Below are 16,454 nucleotides of genomic sequence, written 5' to 3' on the forward strand. Positions count from 1 at the left end.
CCAGCAGAAGTTGGCTGATAAATCTGAACAAAATTCCTGGGGCCTGCATTCTAGGGTCTGTTCTGCAAGTAGTTTCTTGGGACTCTGTGGGAGAATGTGCAATGCCCAGTCTCTTCAGAAGCCAAGGAAAAAATACTGTCTCTTCAGCCTTTCACCACAAGAAAAGAGGCCTAACATCTTATTGGACCCCTTCAGTACTGGAGACAATACAAGCCTCTGTGACTGATGATTTTGCCAGTTGGAGCCTCTGGCCTCCATCCAGAGGCATTCCTTGTGGTTTTGGATTTGTGGCCTTTCTGACACAGATACCAGTATATTCCTATTGAAAAGCAGCAATAAGCTCTCTGCTGGACTACTTTATAAACAAAATGACTGACCCTTGAGGCCTTGTGACTCTCTGGCCTGATATTCCCGATTTGGGGTAGAACAGCTCAGATTCAATGACTATCAAGGTGTGGCCTCCCAAAACCTTACTTGTCAAAGGGAATAGCCAGCCTAGCCCCAGTGGCATGTTGGTGTTAAATGAAAAATTGTAAAGTATACTTCTTAGGGAAACTTGATTTCCACTCCAAGGCCTGAACCAAAGCTGCTGGCTTGGAGGGACCTCAGTTCACTCTGGTTCCCCTAAATGCTTGGGCCTGGTTCAGGGATGGTTCAGCTAAGCTGAAACCCAGCTGACTCTTGGGCTGTAGCCAGTGGCCTCACAGTTTGGTCTGCCATTTGGAAAACTACAGACTGGCTGACTAAAGACACTAGTGTTTTGATTACTCATATGTATGTCCAAGGACTCATTCCGTGATGACATGACTAGAATCAAGTCATGGATTAGGCCTGATTCTGTTTCTGATGTGGAGGCTATCAATGCATGCCAGACTTGTGACTTCTGCAAAATGTACCCATTTGTCTAATGGTGGAAAAGATCCCATTGCATGGATTCTTGCCCCTGCCTGCTCTTGGAAAATTGACATTACACTTTCAACACCTTAGCACTGTTGATACCTTTTCAGGTTATCTATAAGCTGACTTTGGCCATATAACTGTGGCCCTTGAAATTCACCTGTATAATTTTTCAGTTTTCTGCACCATTGGAGTCTGACAGTTATGTGCATTTTGTCACAAAACTACTCAACCATAAGCTGATAGTATGACTTCACCATTCTCACTTCCTCTGTCCACACACGTTGCTAAGGCATTTTGATAGTTAATGTGGCTGTCCCCAGAAAGGGATCATACCCTTGAAGCAACTTTCTAAGTAATGATTAGAAAAAAATGCATGGAGGGTAATATAGACCTGTTTCAACAACTCAAGATTCTGTCGGACCATTCCTGGGCATGATGCTATTTCTTTCCCCTAACAGTACGTCCCAGGCCAGCATGATTGACATATTCTCAGGATACAGCCTGGACAAAGAAGGCTCAGGACATACAAACTTAATGCTGGTCAAGTTTTATAAAAATGCATTTGTTCCTCTTGTTCCAGACCCTTCCAGACAAGAGGTCTAGGTTTGAATAGAGAATGATTAGAAAAAAGGTGAAGTGACACCTACTGAAATGGGACACTCTAATTTTGAGGATGTGGATGGAGAACAACCATCCAGGACCTTTGAAAGGAGCACCTCAGTTTCTGAGAGGTATAGGGAAGGGAGGGACATTGATGATCTTTTGTCCTTCAGAAGTATCCCAGAAGCCTTCCTCCACAATAAAAAAAGGCCCCTTTAGGGCCCTCCCAAACTGCTGCAAGCACCTTAAATTTACCTTATTGCTGAGTTTGCCATCTCCTTCCAGGAGGCTGTGACCACAATGTGATCGTCATTTCACTTAACTTTACTGAGAAGTCTAACAAGGCAGCAGGGTGGCCCAAGATCCTGCACCTTCCATGTAAAACATCTCTGGATGTTTCTCCATCCCATTTTCAGTCATCCAATGGGGTGGACTAATGCCACCTGGAAGGTGCCCTGGTTATGAATCACCTTCAAACGTTTAAGAAAACACCACTATGGCCCTGGAAAGTATGCAAGTCAGCTTCAGCTCATTGGCTAGGGTTGTTTTAGACAGCAGAATTGCCTTAAACCTCCTCCTTGAGGGCCAAAAAGGAGTGTGTAATAGCTAACACTTCCAGCTATACCTGGATTAAAGCCTCAAGTCCAGTGGGAAGATCAATACAGAAACTTAAAGAGAAAACACCTGGGGTATTGATAGTAACCTTAGTTAAATGCATCATGAGGATAACCTAATTGATTTTGTCCTAGCCCCTCTCAAATTATTCAGAGTGGCCACCATAGTGGGTATTTATGAGAAAATTTGCCACATAGACAAAAGGGGTAGATATTGTTGGGAAATAATTTTCCATAGGTCTCTAAGATTTCTGCGTGACTTACGACAGTTTTTTTCTGGACTATCTTTTCAAGAATGTTAATATAGCTAATGGACTTGGAAGATAGAGATAGTCCTTTAGTGTTTTCCTCTGAGGCAGAAGGCAAAATTTGTTTGCTGTCTGGTATAATAAAGATAATGACTTCCTCTTGTGCATAGGATAGGCAGGTTTACTAGCAGCCCTTTATAAAATATGGGGTTTCTTAGGCTTGGGATACCTAGGGGGGAATTCTTCAGATTCCTCCCTGTGGAACTTGGGGGCAAAGGGGATCTGATATGAACATGAAGCTCCTGCTGCCCGACGTGACAAGTAATAAATGGCTCATTTCTTCTGCCAGCATCCATGAAAGTGTGGCAGCCTAACTTAGATTGCACGCAGAATAAAATCTCAGATCCCTCACAATTCTTGGCACTTAAAAAATTAAGGTAAACTATACTTAATAAAACCAAAATAAATGGACTCTTGTTATGAGTGTTCCATTGGTTAGCCATTTCTTAAATGCAATCACACTTCAGAGAGGCAATATAAAAACTTCATGGCAGATTGATCTAGGCTTTTTGATTAAGGCTAATTTAGAAGACAATTTTATATTTACATCTTTTATAGCAATTGTAATTTCTGCAAGTATCCAAATATATTTCTGACATCCCCTAAACTTAGGGCCCTGTTCTATCTGTCCCTATGTACCTACCTCAGCACCATGCATAGTACCTGCCATATTGTAAGCATTTAGTATTTGTTGGCTGGAAGGGAAAAAATAAGTTTGAAGAGATGTTATATGACTACATTGTGATACGTCTTAAAGAGAAGAAATATGGACTTAATCCAAAGGCAGCTATTTTTATTACCTAAATGAATGATAAAAGGGAAGGCCTGGTTAGATAAGTCTTGCGCTTGTATATAGGAAAGTTAGAGAGAGAAATAAAAAAATACAGGGACACTGTGGTAACTTGATTATGTCATCTGAAGTTGTAAGATAATTTTAAAATAAAGCGGTAATGATGGAAAAGGAGTAAGAAATGTCAAAGGCAGACAAAGTAACAATACCTTCCTAATTGGTTCTTGGCTTTAATTCTCAGCTCTATAATCTCTGCATTGCAAACAAAGTTGTTCATTTAACTCTTGTGCTCAGACTCCAATACTAACATATTTGAAATAAAATCCCAAGTTCTTGACATTATATCCTAGGCTTTATGTGGACTGAACCCTGGCCATTTTTCTGTTTCTTCCCTACTTTGGTTCTTCTTCACCACTAATCAGCTCTACCTATTGTAAACTTTTTGCTCCTTTAGTGTAATAAGCGAGTCCTATTTCAAGGCTTCCACACTGGCCTTACACTTAGCCCAGAGCAGTATTACCCTATGCCTGTTCTTTCACTTTATTTTCACATCTCTATTAAAATATTATACCTTATGGAGGCCTTTACTGATCATCCAATCATATTCTATGCTCTATCCTTTAAGTTTCCTTGCTTTTTATAGTAATTTTCAACACCTTATTGTATTCTATATATTTATATGTTTATTCACTGTCTGTCACCTCAAGTTAAATGTAAGCTCTTTGAGGTCAGGGATCTTATCTCTTCTGTTCACTGTGATGAGAACATTTAAGATAACCACTGACTTGAAATATTGATTTATAAATGTTTCATTCTGACCATTTCATTCTGGTATAGCTTTAATTAAAATTAAGATCCTCCTGAGAACATCTACAAATATTGGATTTAAAAAGGAGCTGAAGGCACTCAAGAGCAATCAAAGCAGTGAGGACTTAAAGAGCCAAGATCCCAGAGAGTAGAGTCTTTTGCTGATGTGAACCCTACATTTGCCTCTGCATTTTCCCTCAGGGTAATTCCAAATTTTAAAAATTAACATGAAAGAGCAGACAAGTAGAAATCTGAGGCCCACTTGTAGCAGTTTCACTGGGATGAAGGGACAGAGGTTGAAGTGCAGGAATGCCAAGCTAGTTAGGATTGAAGGATCGAGATCCCTGAGAAGAGAGAGCTACAGAAATGTGAGTGCCAAAGTCATGTATAAAATTTCCCTTCACGTGTTTGCCAATTCCAGGTAGTACGTGTGTAGGAGAGAGACCTAGACTCAAAGTGCAATAGCAACAGCTGGGGTGCTAAAAAGCTAAGAAGAAATTTCTTCAGTCACTTGATGCTGTGGAGAAAGGGATTAGAATTTAGGGACAAACAAGGTGAAAGTAACCCAGTAAATATCTCAGTTTCAGTTGAAGACACCATATTGGCTCAACCCTAAGAGAAATCAGAAATAGACCAGCTTGAAAATAAGCCTGAAAAGGATCTCTGCCTATACAATATCTGCCTCACAGAATAAAATTAAATCCTCTTTAGAGAAAGAAAACATATTCCAGGGCCTTAAAATTTTTCCACATATGTCTAACACTTAATCAAAGATTAAATGCTAAGAAAGAGAATCAACTGACTCAAAATATAAGAAATAAACAGTCAATGGAAATAAACCTACAAGTGATCCATATCTTACAATTAACTGAGAAAGCTTTGAAAATACCATACTTTGTATGTTCAAGAAAATATAGGAAATGATAGAAAACTTCAACATATAACTCGATTTTACAATAAATAATCAACTAGAAATTCCAGAACTAAAAAATGGAATAACTGAAATTAAGAATTCAAAAGATAGGGGGCCTTCCCAGTGGCATAGTGGTTAAGTTCACAGGCTCTGCTTTGGCAGCCTAGGGTTCGAAGATTTGAATACCTGGCACAGACCTACACACCACTCATCAAGTCATGCTGTGGCAGCATCCCACATAAAATAGAGGAAGATTGGCACAGATGTTAGCTTAGGGACAATCTTCCTCTCTCTCTCTCTCTCTCACACACACACACACACACACACACAAAGTAGTCTAGGGTATGGTGGTAGGAGGGCAATATCTTCAGAGAAGAGAAAAATAAGACATTACTGACTTTTCAACAGAATCTACAGAAGGCAGAAACTAACAAAATGGCATCTTTAAACATCAAAAGCCAGAATTCTATACCTAGAGAAGATATCCTTCAAAATTTAAAGTAAAATAAATTTTCAAGCAATCGAAAACTGATCTGGACTAAAATAATTACTAAAGAAAGTCTTTCAGACAAAAGAAAATGATCCCATATGGAAGCATGTTAATACAGGAAGGAATGAATGCATGGAAGAAGGTAACCACAAACTAACAAGCTAATGAGGGGGAAAAAGGGAAAAACAAAAATACCTGATTAATGCAAAATAAGGCAGTGAAGAAACAAAAAAGAAACACAGAACAGTTAGGACAAATAGAAATATGGTATATATAAACCTAATTATACTCTTAATTGAAATAGTCTGAATACATCAGTAAAAAGAAGTATAATGCAGAATGGAATGTAAAAATAAGCAAAACTCAACTATATACTCTTATAAGAGTTTCACTTTAATTATAAAAGCACAGAAATATTGAATGGGATTGGTTAGGAAAATATATATTATGAAATTAACAGCCAAAAGAAAGTTGTTGCAGGTATGAAAATATCAGAGGAAGGAGCTGTTAAGGCAACTAATTAAAGAGGAAAACTAGAATTAAAGAGGGAAATTTCACATGATAAAAGGGTCAATAATACAATGATTTAACTATCCTAACTGTGTAAGCTCTAAAGTATGAGGCAAAATTCGACAGAACTAAAAACTGATTTAGAGAAACTGACAATGATAGAAAGAGATTTTAGCATTCTTCTGTGAATAACTGATAGAAATCGCCCCCAAATTACTAAAGATACAGAAGATCTTGAAAAATACAATTAATAATATGAAGTAATTGAGATTTTAGTAACAATATACTTAACATCTGCAGAATGCACATTCCTTTCAAGTGCACATGGAACATTTCCCCAAATTGATTACATGCTGAGACAAATTTTTAAGAAACAAATAACATCAATCTTACATTGAACTCTTCTAGAAAACAGAAACAGAGGAAATATTTCCCAACCAAAAGTATAAGGCCAACATAACCTTGATACCAAAATCCGGAGAGTTTTACAAGAAGAAAAATTTACAGGCCCAACTTCTTGAATATAAATGCAAAAATCCTAAACAAAATGTTAGCAAGTCAAATTCAGAGGTATATTAAAAAAATACATTACAGCTAAGTCGGTTTATTCTAGGAATATAGGTTTAATGTTTGAAAACCAATGATTGTTATATATATAAAAAGCATTTGATAAAATCCAAATCATAGCTATAATCTTCCTCCTCATCATATTAACCTCTTGGAAAGTTGTAAGAAGAAGCTAAGGAAGATAATTTCCTTAATCAAATATAGAGTTTCTATAAGAAATCTATATTAAACATCTAACTTAGTGGAGGAATATTGAAAGATTTCACTCTGAGATCAGGAGCTAGGAAAAGATGTCTGCTAATATCACCACTATACAATATTTTACTGGAAGTAGTAATCAGGACAATAAGGCAAGAAAAATAAATATGAGGCATAAGAATTGCAAAAAGAGAAATAAAACTGTCATTGTTCTCAGATGACATGATTGTGTATACAGAATATCCAAAAGACTTGAGAGACAACCTACCAAAATTAATAAGTGATTTCAACAAAGTAGTTGAATACAAGGTCAATATACAAAAATAAATATAATATCAGAAAACATCATATACATAGGAATAAATCTAACCAAAAATGTACAAGATCACTATGAAGAAAACTACAGAGTATTGTGGACAGAAATTTTAAATGGCTTAAATAAATGGTGGGATATTCTATGTTCATGGATTGAAAATGTAATGTTCTAGAAATAACTGTTCTCCCAAACTCATTTATAGATTCGCTGCAATCTCAGACATAATCCTAACACTTACTGTGCAAATTGACAGGATCATTCTAAATTCATACAGAAACAAAAAGGGTCAACAGTAGCAGTAATAATTCTTCCCTAAAGAGGAAGATGAAGTTGGAGCTCCTATAAGACTAGATATCAAAACATCATAAATCAAACAGTAATTAAAGTAATGATGTAAAGACAAACAAGACACCAATGAGAAAAATTAAGATAACCCTTGCACAGAGTTACCTGATTTAAACAAAGCTTCCACTGCAATCCATTGTGAAAAGTATGGTCTGTACAACAAATGGTATTGGGTCTATAAGATAACCAAATGTGTGTGTGGAGGGGAACTTGACCTCTTCCTCACACTACACACAAAAATTAATTTCAGATGCACCATAAACTTAAATGCTGAAAGCTAATATCATAAAGTTTCTAGGATATCTTAATGACCTAGGAGTAAGCAAAGATTCCTTATATGTCACAACAATTAAAAACTTTTGTTTTTAATTTAAAATTAGAAACATTCTGTTCATCAAAATAAACCATAGAGAGATTGAAAAGCCCCAGAATTTAGAGAGGATATTTGCAAAGGAAAACAGAGTAGTACTTAGAATATATAAAGAACTTCTACAAAATCATTAAGAAAAAAGATGAACAAAATTACGCAAGCACTGGCTCATGTCACAAAAGTGGATATCTAAATGACCAGTAAGTGTATGTAAAGGTATTCAACCTCATTAGTTATGAAAGAAATGCCAGTTAAAACAACTATATGATACCACCACAAACCTACTAGAATAGGGGAAAAGGGCATGAAAATACAAAGTGTTGGTGAGGATAGAGCGCCTCTGAAACTCTCATATTCTGCTGTAAATTGATACAATCACTTTGGAATATCATTTGACACTATCTACTAAACATTGGTACACATTATGATGCAGAAATTCTATTCCCAAAAGAAATGTGAATATGCACATCATTAGACATGTACAAGAAAGTTCACAGCATCTTTAGTCATAAGGGGCAATACTAGAAATAACTCAACAATAAGTAATCTACCAATAGTTGAACAGACTTTTAAAAAGTGGTATATTCAGGTAATAGATAAAAAGTGGTATATTTAAAGGAGTGATATATATACAGCTACACTCACCACAGATAAATCTCACAAACAAAATACTATGTGAAAGAAGAGTATATACTGTACGATTCCACCTATAGGAAGTTCAAAAATAGGCAAAACTACTCCATTATGATGGTGTTATGAATACTATGGAGGCATGAGGAAGTCTTTGGGGATGTTAATATGTTCTATATTTTAAGCTGAGAGATGGTTATGTGGGTGTAACTGTCTAGAGAAGAGGGAACAGAATGAGCAAATCTAAAGATGTAAAAGGCAAGTGCTCTGTACAGTAAAAGGGTATTCAATTTGGTTAGAGCCACAGGAGAGAAGTAGTGGATATGTGTGTAAGCAGATAAGTTTGCTACCTTATTGTGGATAATAACTTGAATAACAATTTAAGGAGGTTTTCTCATTTTGCTAGGCAACAAAGAACTACTTAAGGCTTATGTTGTCAGGGCATAAACAAGCTCAGAGTTGGATTTAATGAAGAATAATTGATGAAGCATTGTGTAAATCTGGTTGAAGGGTACACAGGAACTCTTGTAAATATTCTATGACCACGTTTACACACTGCGTAAATGAAGAAGATGTCAAGAAATCAGAAGCACACTTTTTCAAGTGTTATTTGAAAAAAATCTGTTGAGAGGACAAAAACCTTAGAAACTGGTGTAGCTCCAAAATAATATACTAAAAATATTTTAAGGCCAATATTCTATGTTGTATATATTTATATGTTGTAGTTGGTACTTACTTCATTAAATGTAAAATCTTCTAAATCTATTTCTTCATACTCTTCTTCAGATTCTTCATTCTTAATAGCCTCCAGAGCTGTCGTCAGTTTCTTTCGCAAAAGAAAGCCTTTGCAAACTGCCTAAACAAACATGGAAAGCATGTTATACAAGGTTATAGATCAAACTCCAGACCAGATTCTCTGTGTTCTCCCATTAGGAAGATAAAACATCTTAGACCTTAGTTTAATGGCTCAATAATCTGTTTTTTGAACTTTATGTGACACTTAAAACTGCAAGATAAATTAAACGACAGCTTGTGTCTAAAGTCCTGAATCTCAGGAGACATTCCTCATGGTAAGCAAAAAAGAATCTTTAAAACTCCCCAGCTGCACATGTAGGTCAACCAATCAATTATCCAACTATTCCTCCAGGACTCATTCTAAACTAAGAAGAAAGGGATATAAAGGAAAACCAATTTTGCTAATTTTCAAATGATTATGTATAAAATAAACTAACACACATTTAGGAAAACTTCAACATATACAAATGGCCATATTAGAGAGGGAGTATCATGGCCCATGACAATGAACTAACTTCATTTTAAAATAAGCACCGAATAATAGAAGTAAAAACATTCAGATTCCTCAATAATCTTGGAGTGGGGAAAGCCTTCCTAATTAAAACTTCCAGAACACTGCACTTTTTAAAAAATCAGTCTCTTTATATACTGCTGAGGAGTGAGCTCCAGCATATAGTAAGTGTAAAAAACAAGGTAGAAATAAGTGTCTACCGCATGCTGCCATTTATCTATGAAGGATTGTATATATATATATAAAATAAACATATAATTTATATAAACATATATTAAATATATGTATATGTTGTGCTAATATTTAAAAAGTGATAGTACAAATCATAAAATTAATTTTAAAAATTGTTACCTATAGAGGCAGAAAACATGGTGGAAGTTACAGCAGTAGAAGCTAGACTTCTCTGAATATACCTTGCTCGATTTGACTTTGGAATCATGCACATGCTTAAGATAATTGTAAAACAAATAAATATGAAATAAAAAGAAATTCCTGAAAAAATATAAAAATATGTTTCATGCTGTGGGCATAACCACACAGAAGCTATTTAAAGTGACTTTAAAATAGATTTATTTCACTATATCCCTAGTGAAATGCACTCAAAAGACAAATTTAACTCCAAAAGATACCTTAAATATGTTTTCAGAAATCATATTCTTAGTAATAAAATTGGTATTGTTACTCAGAAAGATGTATATATTGAGAAGTGGAATATACAAAAAATGGCCAGACCATAAATGACAATATAAGTCACCACAACTTCTACAGCAACCAGCCTAGGAAGCCAAACCATGACTGCTGCAACCTCTTGGCAATTAGCCAAGAATAGTTAAGAGTTGGCCAACGACTGCTGGCTTTCCTACTTTTCGTCCCTACTTCTAACTCAGAACCAACCAGAGATAACCAAATATGCTTCCTAAACCAATCGCATAAGATGCCCTCTTCTAGTTGTCTGCCTCTGATCTTCCCCATGCCAATAACGTCCAATTAGAGCATACCTGAAGCCTTTTCTCTTTTTTTTCACTATAAACACTTTCCACTCTCTTCTCTGCCTTTGAGTCTATACCAAAGGCAAGCAGTGGTGACTGACTCCCTTGCTATAGCATGCTCTGAATAAATAGCCTGTTTTTTCTTATTTGTGTGGTCATTGTTTAGTTCCACTATGTATGTGCCTGTGTACACACACACACACACACACACACACACACACACACACACAGGAGGGGGAGTGAGAGAGAGAAGAAAAAGAGCAAATTATTTTAATGTCATCAGGAACCACGATTTTGTATAAAAGAGATACAAATATAAAATCAAATAAGTAAAAATCCTTTAGTTCTAAATTTAATTTTAAAATATCAGTATGAACCCATGGTATATTTTTTTCTTAAAAATATATATTTTTGAGGCTAGCCCAGTGGTGTGGTGATTAAGTTTGTGCACTCCACTTCGGCGGCCTAGGGTTTGTGAGTTTGGGCCTCAGGCGTGGTCCTAGCACTGCTCATTAAGCCACGATGTGGTGGCATCCCACATAAAGTAGAGGAAGATTGGCACAGATGATAGATCGGCAACAATCTTACTCAAGCAAAAAGAGGAAGATTAGCAACAGATGTTAGCTCAGGGCCAATCTTCCTTACACAAAAAAATGTATTTTCAAGCTTAGTACATTAAAAACATTCTAAAAACAATGACCCCACCAGTAGCAACAAGCACTCTTAAATCCTAAAGCATCCCAAAATCCAGAGTGAGGTCTCTAAATATTATTCCCACTGAAGGAACCCAGGATCTTTGGAGAAATGACTGAATCTGGACCTGGGGCAAAATGTACACAAAATGAACCTGGAATATCAAGTCACATTAGAAAGCAAGGCAAGCTTTAAAGACTACTGAATCGTGTCAAAAAAGCTAACTTGAAGAGGTTACAGTTGGCCAAATAATGGACAATTTGGGCATAAATAAGAATAATAACTGTAATAGAATTAAACACATTATATATTTTAAAAATTTATGTATACATTATGATAGAACACGTTATGGTGAACTCTGGAGGATACTAGGAAACCACATTAATCTAAAAGTTGGTAAATAAAAGGAAAGCATCAAGCATTTAACCTGGCTTTCCAGTACGAACTACACCTCAGGGTAACTAAATAGTTGATTAGACACAGTTTCTCTTTATAGGCATATTTTAGTTAACAAATGAGGAGGAAATAATATAGACAGTATCAATATGTTGCAAACCATTAATAAAAAAATTGATTTGACAATGCTATCAATGGCCACTAATATTCCCAAAAGGCAACCAGACATTATGTACCTCCTCACTGTAATACATACCGTCACCTCTGAAGTATTCTTGATAAAAAACCAAACCCAAATCATATCAAATGTTAGATCTTACTGTCAGTTCACAGAAAATGCGGGGATGAGAAACATGTTAAATGATGTCATGGGGATGCTTTTGGAAAATTCAGAAGGTAGAAAATTTATAGGAGAAAAGACCTGGTTTCTTCAATAAATAAATTACAAGAAAAAGAAGAGAGGTAGTTACTACACATTAAAAGACTTAAGTAACATATAAACCAAAGGCAAAGTGCTGACCTTGTTTGTATTTTGATTAAGAAAAACCTGTAAACACACATTTATAAAACAGAGAAATTTCAACATTGATTTGATACTTGGTGATATTGAAAAATAACTGTCAGTTTTTAGGTTGGTATTACATTGCGGTTATATTTAAAATAACGTCTTATAGAAATTCATACTGAAATATTTACAAAAGAAATGATAAGCTATCTGGAATTTGTTTCATATGATCTAGCGATGAGGAGGGAGACATGGGTTGGTTATAGAAGATCACTACTGGCCAGTAGTTCAACTCATGTTGAAGTTTGGTATAAGTTTAGTATACGGGTACTTGAAGCTCTTCTATATTTTGAAATGATCCTCAATAAAATGTTAAGAGACTTATAGATGGTGCAGTTTTCTTTTTTCTTACAATCAATATAATTATGTGAAATCAGAAATCAAGATTTTAAAATTAGGTGAACCGTCAGGCTTCTTTTATTGGTTATAATCTGTAATTTCCAATAATCATGGATATGATCACTATTTTCGATGGAAACATAAAGAAACAGTATTCTGCCATGCAGCCCATCAAATACAAATCAGGGACAGTTAATTAGTAGAATAGATTTTGAAATTCACTGAGAGTCTATTATATGCCATTCACTGATGATAGAGCAGTGAATAAAACATAGACAAAAATCTCTATATATGAACTTTCCATTCTAATGGGGGTAAGAACCAAAAACCAAGTAAATAAGGAAAATATATCCAATGCTAAATAAATGCTACGGACAAAAATCAATCAGTGACAGGAGATGGGGAGCATTGGGAAGGGATTGCTATTTTAAATAGGGCAGCAGGGGAACCCCTCATTGTGTAGTTAACATTTGAATATATATACATAATGGATCCATGGGCCACTAACCTAAGGATACTATCAGCATGCAAAATTAATAGTCTGAATGTTGTTCCTTATATCTGTTCTCTGGCTTAAAATCAGGACAGGGAGATTTCTCTAGGGTCCCACAACTGCTGTCTTCCATGCATTCTTACACTCTGACTCTATGACTAGCTGGCCTTGCTCTATTCAGATAAGACAAAAGCTATGCTATAGCTGCTACTGCTGTCAACATTCTTGGGCCTGTGGTCCTTAGCAGGAGTTGGAAGAGGCTGATACAGACAGAAATACAATGCCTCACAGTGTCATTACTATACCCAGAGCGACTGGCTTTTCAGAAGTGGCAAATCCAGTTCTCTATCATGCTCATAGCCTCCTTTCTCTGAGGTAGTATACTGGAGTCTTTCTCTTCCCATTCCTGTGCTAAACACTTGAGCCTTTCAATGTTCCCTTCCTTTTTCCTAAAACCTGTGAGAAACCCAGACCTCCAGGAATAGGTACCAGTCCTCTACTCTAATTTCTGGGTGAGGATGGCATTAGTGAAGGGGCAAGATCCCCATAACTGTACTCCTCCACCCATCCAACATTTTTCACATAAAATTCAATTTTTCTTCTCAACTCTGAGATACATCCTTCACAAATATTCTCTGTGTTCTACTCCTCCCACCCCTAGTCCCACTCTTTCCACATGGAAGAAACTTGTGTCGATCAAACCTCACCATCTATCTCAACAGGCTCTTTTTTAGCTTCCACCAAGACAACCTCACAAAAGAGGTAGAGGATATGTTAGGACATTGTCATTCCCTCAGAAGCATTACAATGTCTTTTGCGTTTACACATGTGGCACACTTCAGATTCCATTTACATATTGAGGTCTCTTTTTCAGAAAAGTATGTAGTATGTTTGGCAGGCCTGGTTAAGCTATAGTCTCTCATCTATTTATTGCCTACACTATGATTTTCTACTTTTCGCTAACATATCTTTTATCTAACCCACAAATTTCTAATTCAAATTCTAATTGTTATCAACACTTTAAATCAAGTTTAAAATCATCTGCAAAATGAAAAACATAAAAATCATATAGGATTGTTAAACAGATTAAATTAGAAAATTTATATGCAGTGATGTACACATAATTGTCACATACTAAGCATTCATTAAATATTATTTCCCCAACTTCCTTGCCTCCTTATTTTTCATAATTCTACTTAGTTTATCAAATAAGAAAATTGTGATATTAAACATCACATAAAATTCAAAAACTACTATTGACAAAATTTTAATCATTTTTGCCTATAAAAATGAATTTCAGTATAAAAACAATATTCCACTATTTTGTAATGATATGAATAGATTATAACTTCTCAAGAGAGTTCAAGTTTCTCCTAATCTGAGGAGAAAGGATGTCAATATGAGTTAAGAACTTGAAGAGTATTAAACGGCAGAAACAAAAGAGAGGACATCTTTGTGTGATGAGTAACATGACTGAAAACATTGCTTGAGAAAGTGGCCTTCCTCTTTTTAACTTATCCATTATGGAGAATACCATCAGCTCTTTATGTTCTTTATTAGTCTCATGTAGTTGTGTTGTTATTGCAGACCTGGGCATTTCCTGTGCTGTCGGTGACTGGCATATACAAGCTACTTTAGAGGCAAACATACTATTTTTCTCTTCCCCCTTTTGTCTTAGTCCGTTTTGGCTGCAATAACAAATATACCATGGACTTGATGGCTTAAACAACAACGATTTATGTCTCTCAGTTCTAGAGGAGGCTATGGAGTCTAAGACCAAGGCACTGACAGATTTGGTGTCTGGTAAGAGCAAGCTTCCTGGTTCATAGATGGCCATCTTCTCACTGTGTCCTCACATGGCAGAAGGGACTAGAGAGCTCTCTGGGATCTCTTTTATAAGGGCACTAATTCCATTCACGGGGGCTCCACCTTCATGACATATTCTCCTCCCAAATGCCCCACATCCAAATACTTTCACTCGGGAATTAAGTTCCAATATATGAATTTTGTGGAGGACATAAATACATTTATAGCACCTTTCATTTTGAGATTTTTTAAAAATTCCTCTTATTTGGGATTCCTTTATCTGGCATTTATGCTCTCTGGTTCCTTGCTATCTTTCAAAATGCTTTCTCTCTAACATGGCAAATGGGTCTGTGACTTCTTACTCCTAGGGAGGTACCCTTCACATCCCTTCTTCCCTGACCCTGTCCTGGAAAGGTTCCAAGCATTAGGGAGACATGCTATCTTTCCCTTGATTCTTTTTTTTTGTTAGGTCATCTTCTCTTCTTCACTTACCCCTCCCTATCCTTTTTCTTATACCTAATAATGATAAGGTATTAAGATAAGGTGCAGACCTAGGGAAAAGAGAGCATAAAGGGAAATCTTTAATCCAGGCCTTCAATGACAAGAGCAAAAGGATTGATTCATGGTGGTTCACAATGGATCCAGACCAACTCATCAGGAATAGGATTTCTACAAAGCTCTAGACTGTCAGATAGTATGTATTTTTCTGGTGTGACACATACAGATACCTCCCTCACAAATCTGTCTAGGGTCAGGAATTCAAGTCCCAGCCATCTCTATTCAGTTTATGAGAAATAACAGTAATATAAATGTGTAATAAGTAATGTTCAGATTCTCCTTATAACTTATTTCTGTCAAGGTTTCAATTTTTCTGCCAGTCATCCATCAATGATTAATTCATCTTTCTTTCTCACATATTCAAATCAATTTCTTGGCTAGACAATTCTATGTGTATTAGACATATCTGATATCTTGTTCTTCTCCAACTACCATCAACTCCCACCCCCGGAACATACTATGTATACACTTACTCCTTGTTAAAATCCTTCACACATCTCTGACCATGTTCCTCTTAATATTCTAGCTCTTATGATACTCTAGTTGCACTATAACTTATTATTATTCCAATAATATGAAATCCTGCATTCTTTTACTTCCACTATCCTTTATAGCTGGAATTCCATTCTCTTACATATTTGCATTGAGCCTTATCTATTTCTCAGGTGTACATTACATCCTTTGTATTAGTTAGAGTAAGCTAAGTAGTATAACAAAAATATTAAAAACATATAACTCAAAAACAGTTTATTTCTTGATCACATAATGAATATTGAGAGAGTAAACAGGACAATGGCGCAGCACTTTAACATAAGGTGATTCACGTATCCAGGCTTTGCAGACTCTGCAATCCCAACAGCTTCCAAGGATACCTCAGAAGCTATCTTCATTTCAGCCAACCAGAAAGGGAGAAGAATATGAAGGAAAGTCTGTGGAAGGTTTTATGGGCCA

At 35.9% G+C, this 16,454-nt stretch overlaps 1 protein-coding gene across 1 annotated transcript in view; it reads right to left on the reverse strand.

The window, feature by feature from the left end:
• Positions 1–16,454, reverse strand: part of LRRIQ1 (leucine rich repeats and IQ motif containing 1) — a 201,435-nt gene that overhangs the window by 80,370 nt on the left and 104,611 nt on the right. Inside the window, exon 17 of the mRNA XM_046646524.1 lies at positions 9,095–9,214. Coding sequence (XP_046502480.1) covers positions 9,095–9,214 — 120 coding nt within the window. The remainder of the gene's footprint in view (positions 1–9,094; positions 9,215–16,454) is intronic.

This window comes from Equus quagga, chromosome 19 (assembly GCF_021613505.1).
Source record: "Equus quagga isolate Etosha38 chromosome 19, UCLA_HA_Equagga_1.0, whole genome shotgun sequence".
In the NCBI taxonomy this organism is placed as follows: Eukaryota; Metazoa; Chordata; class Mammalia; order Perissodactyla; family Equidae; genus Equus; species Equus quagga.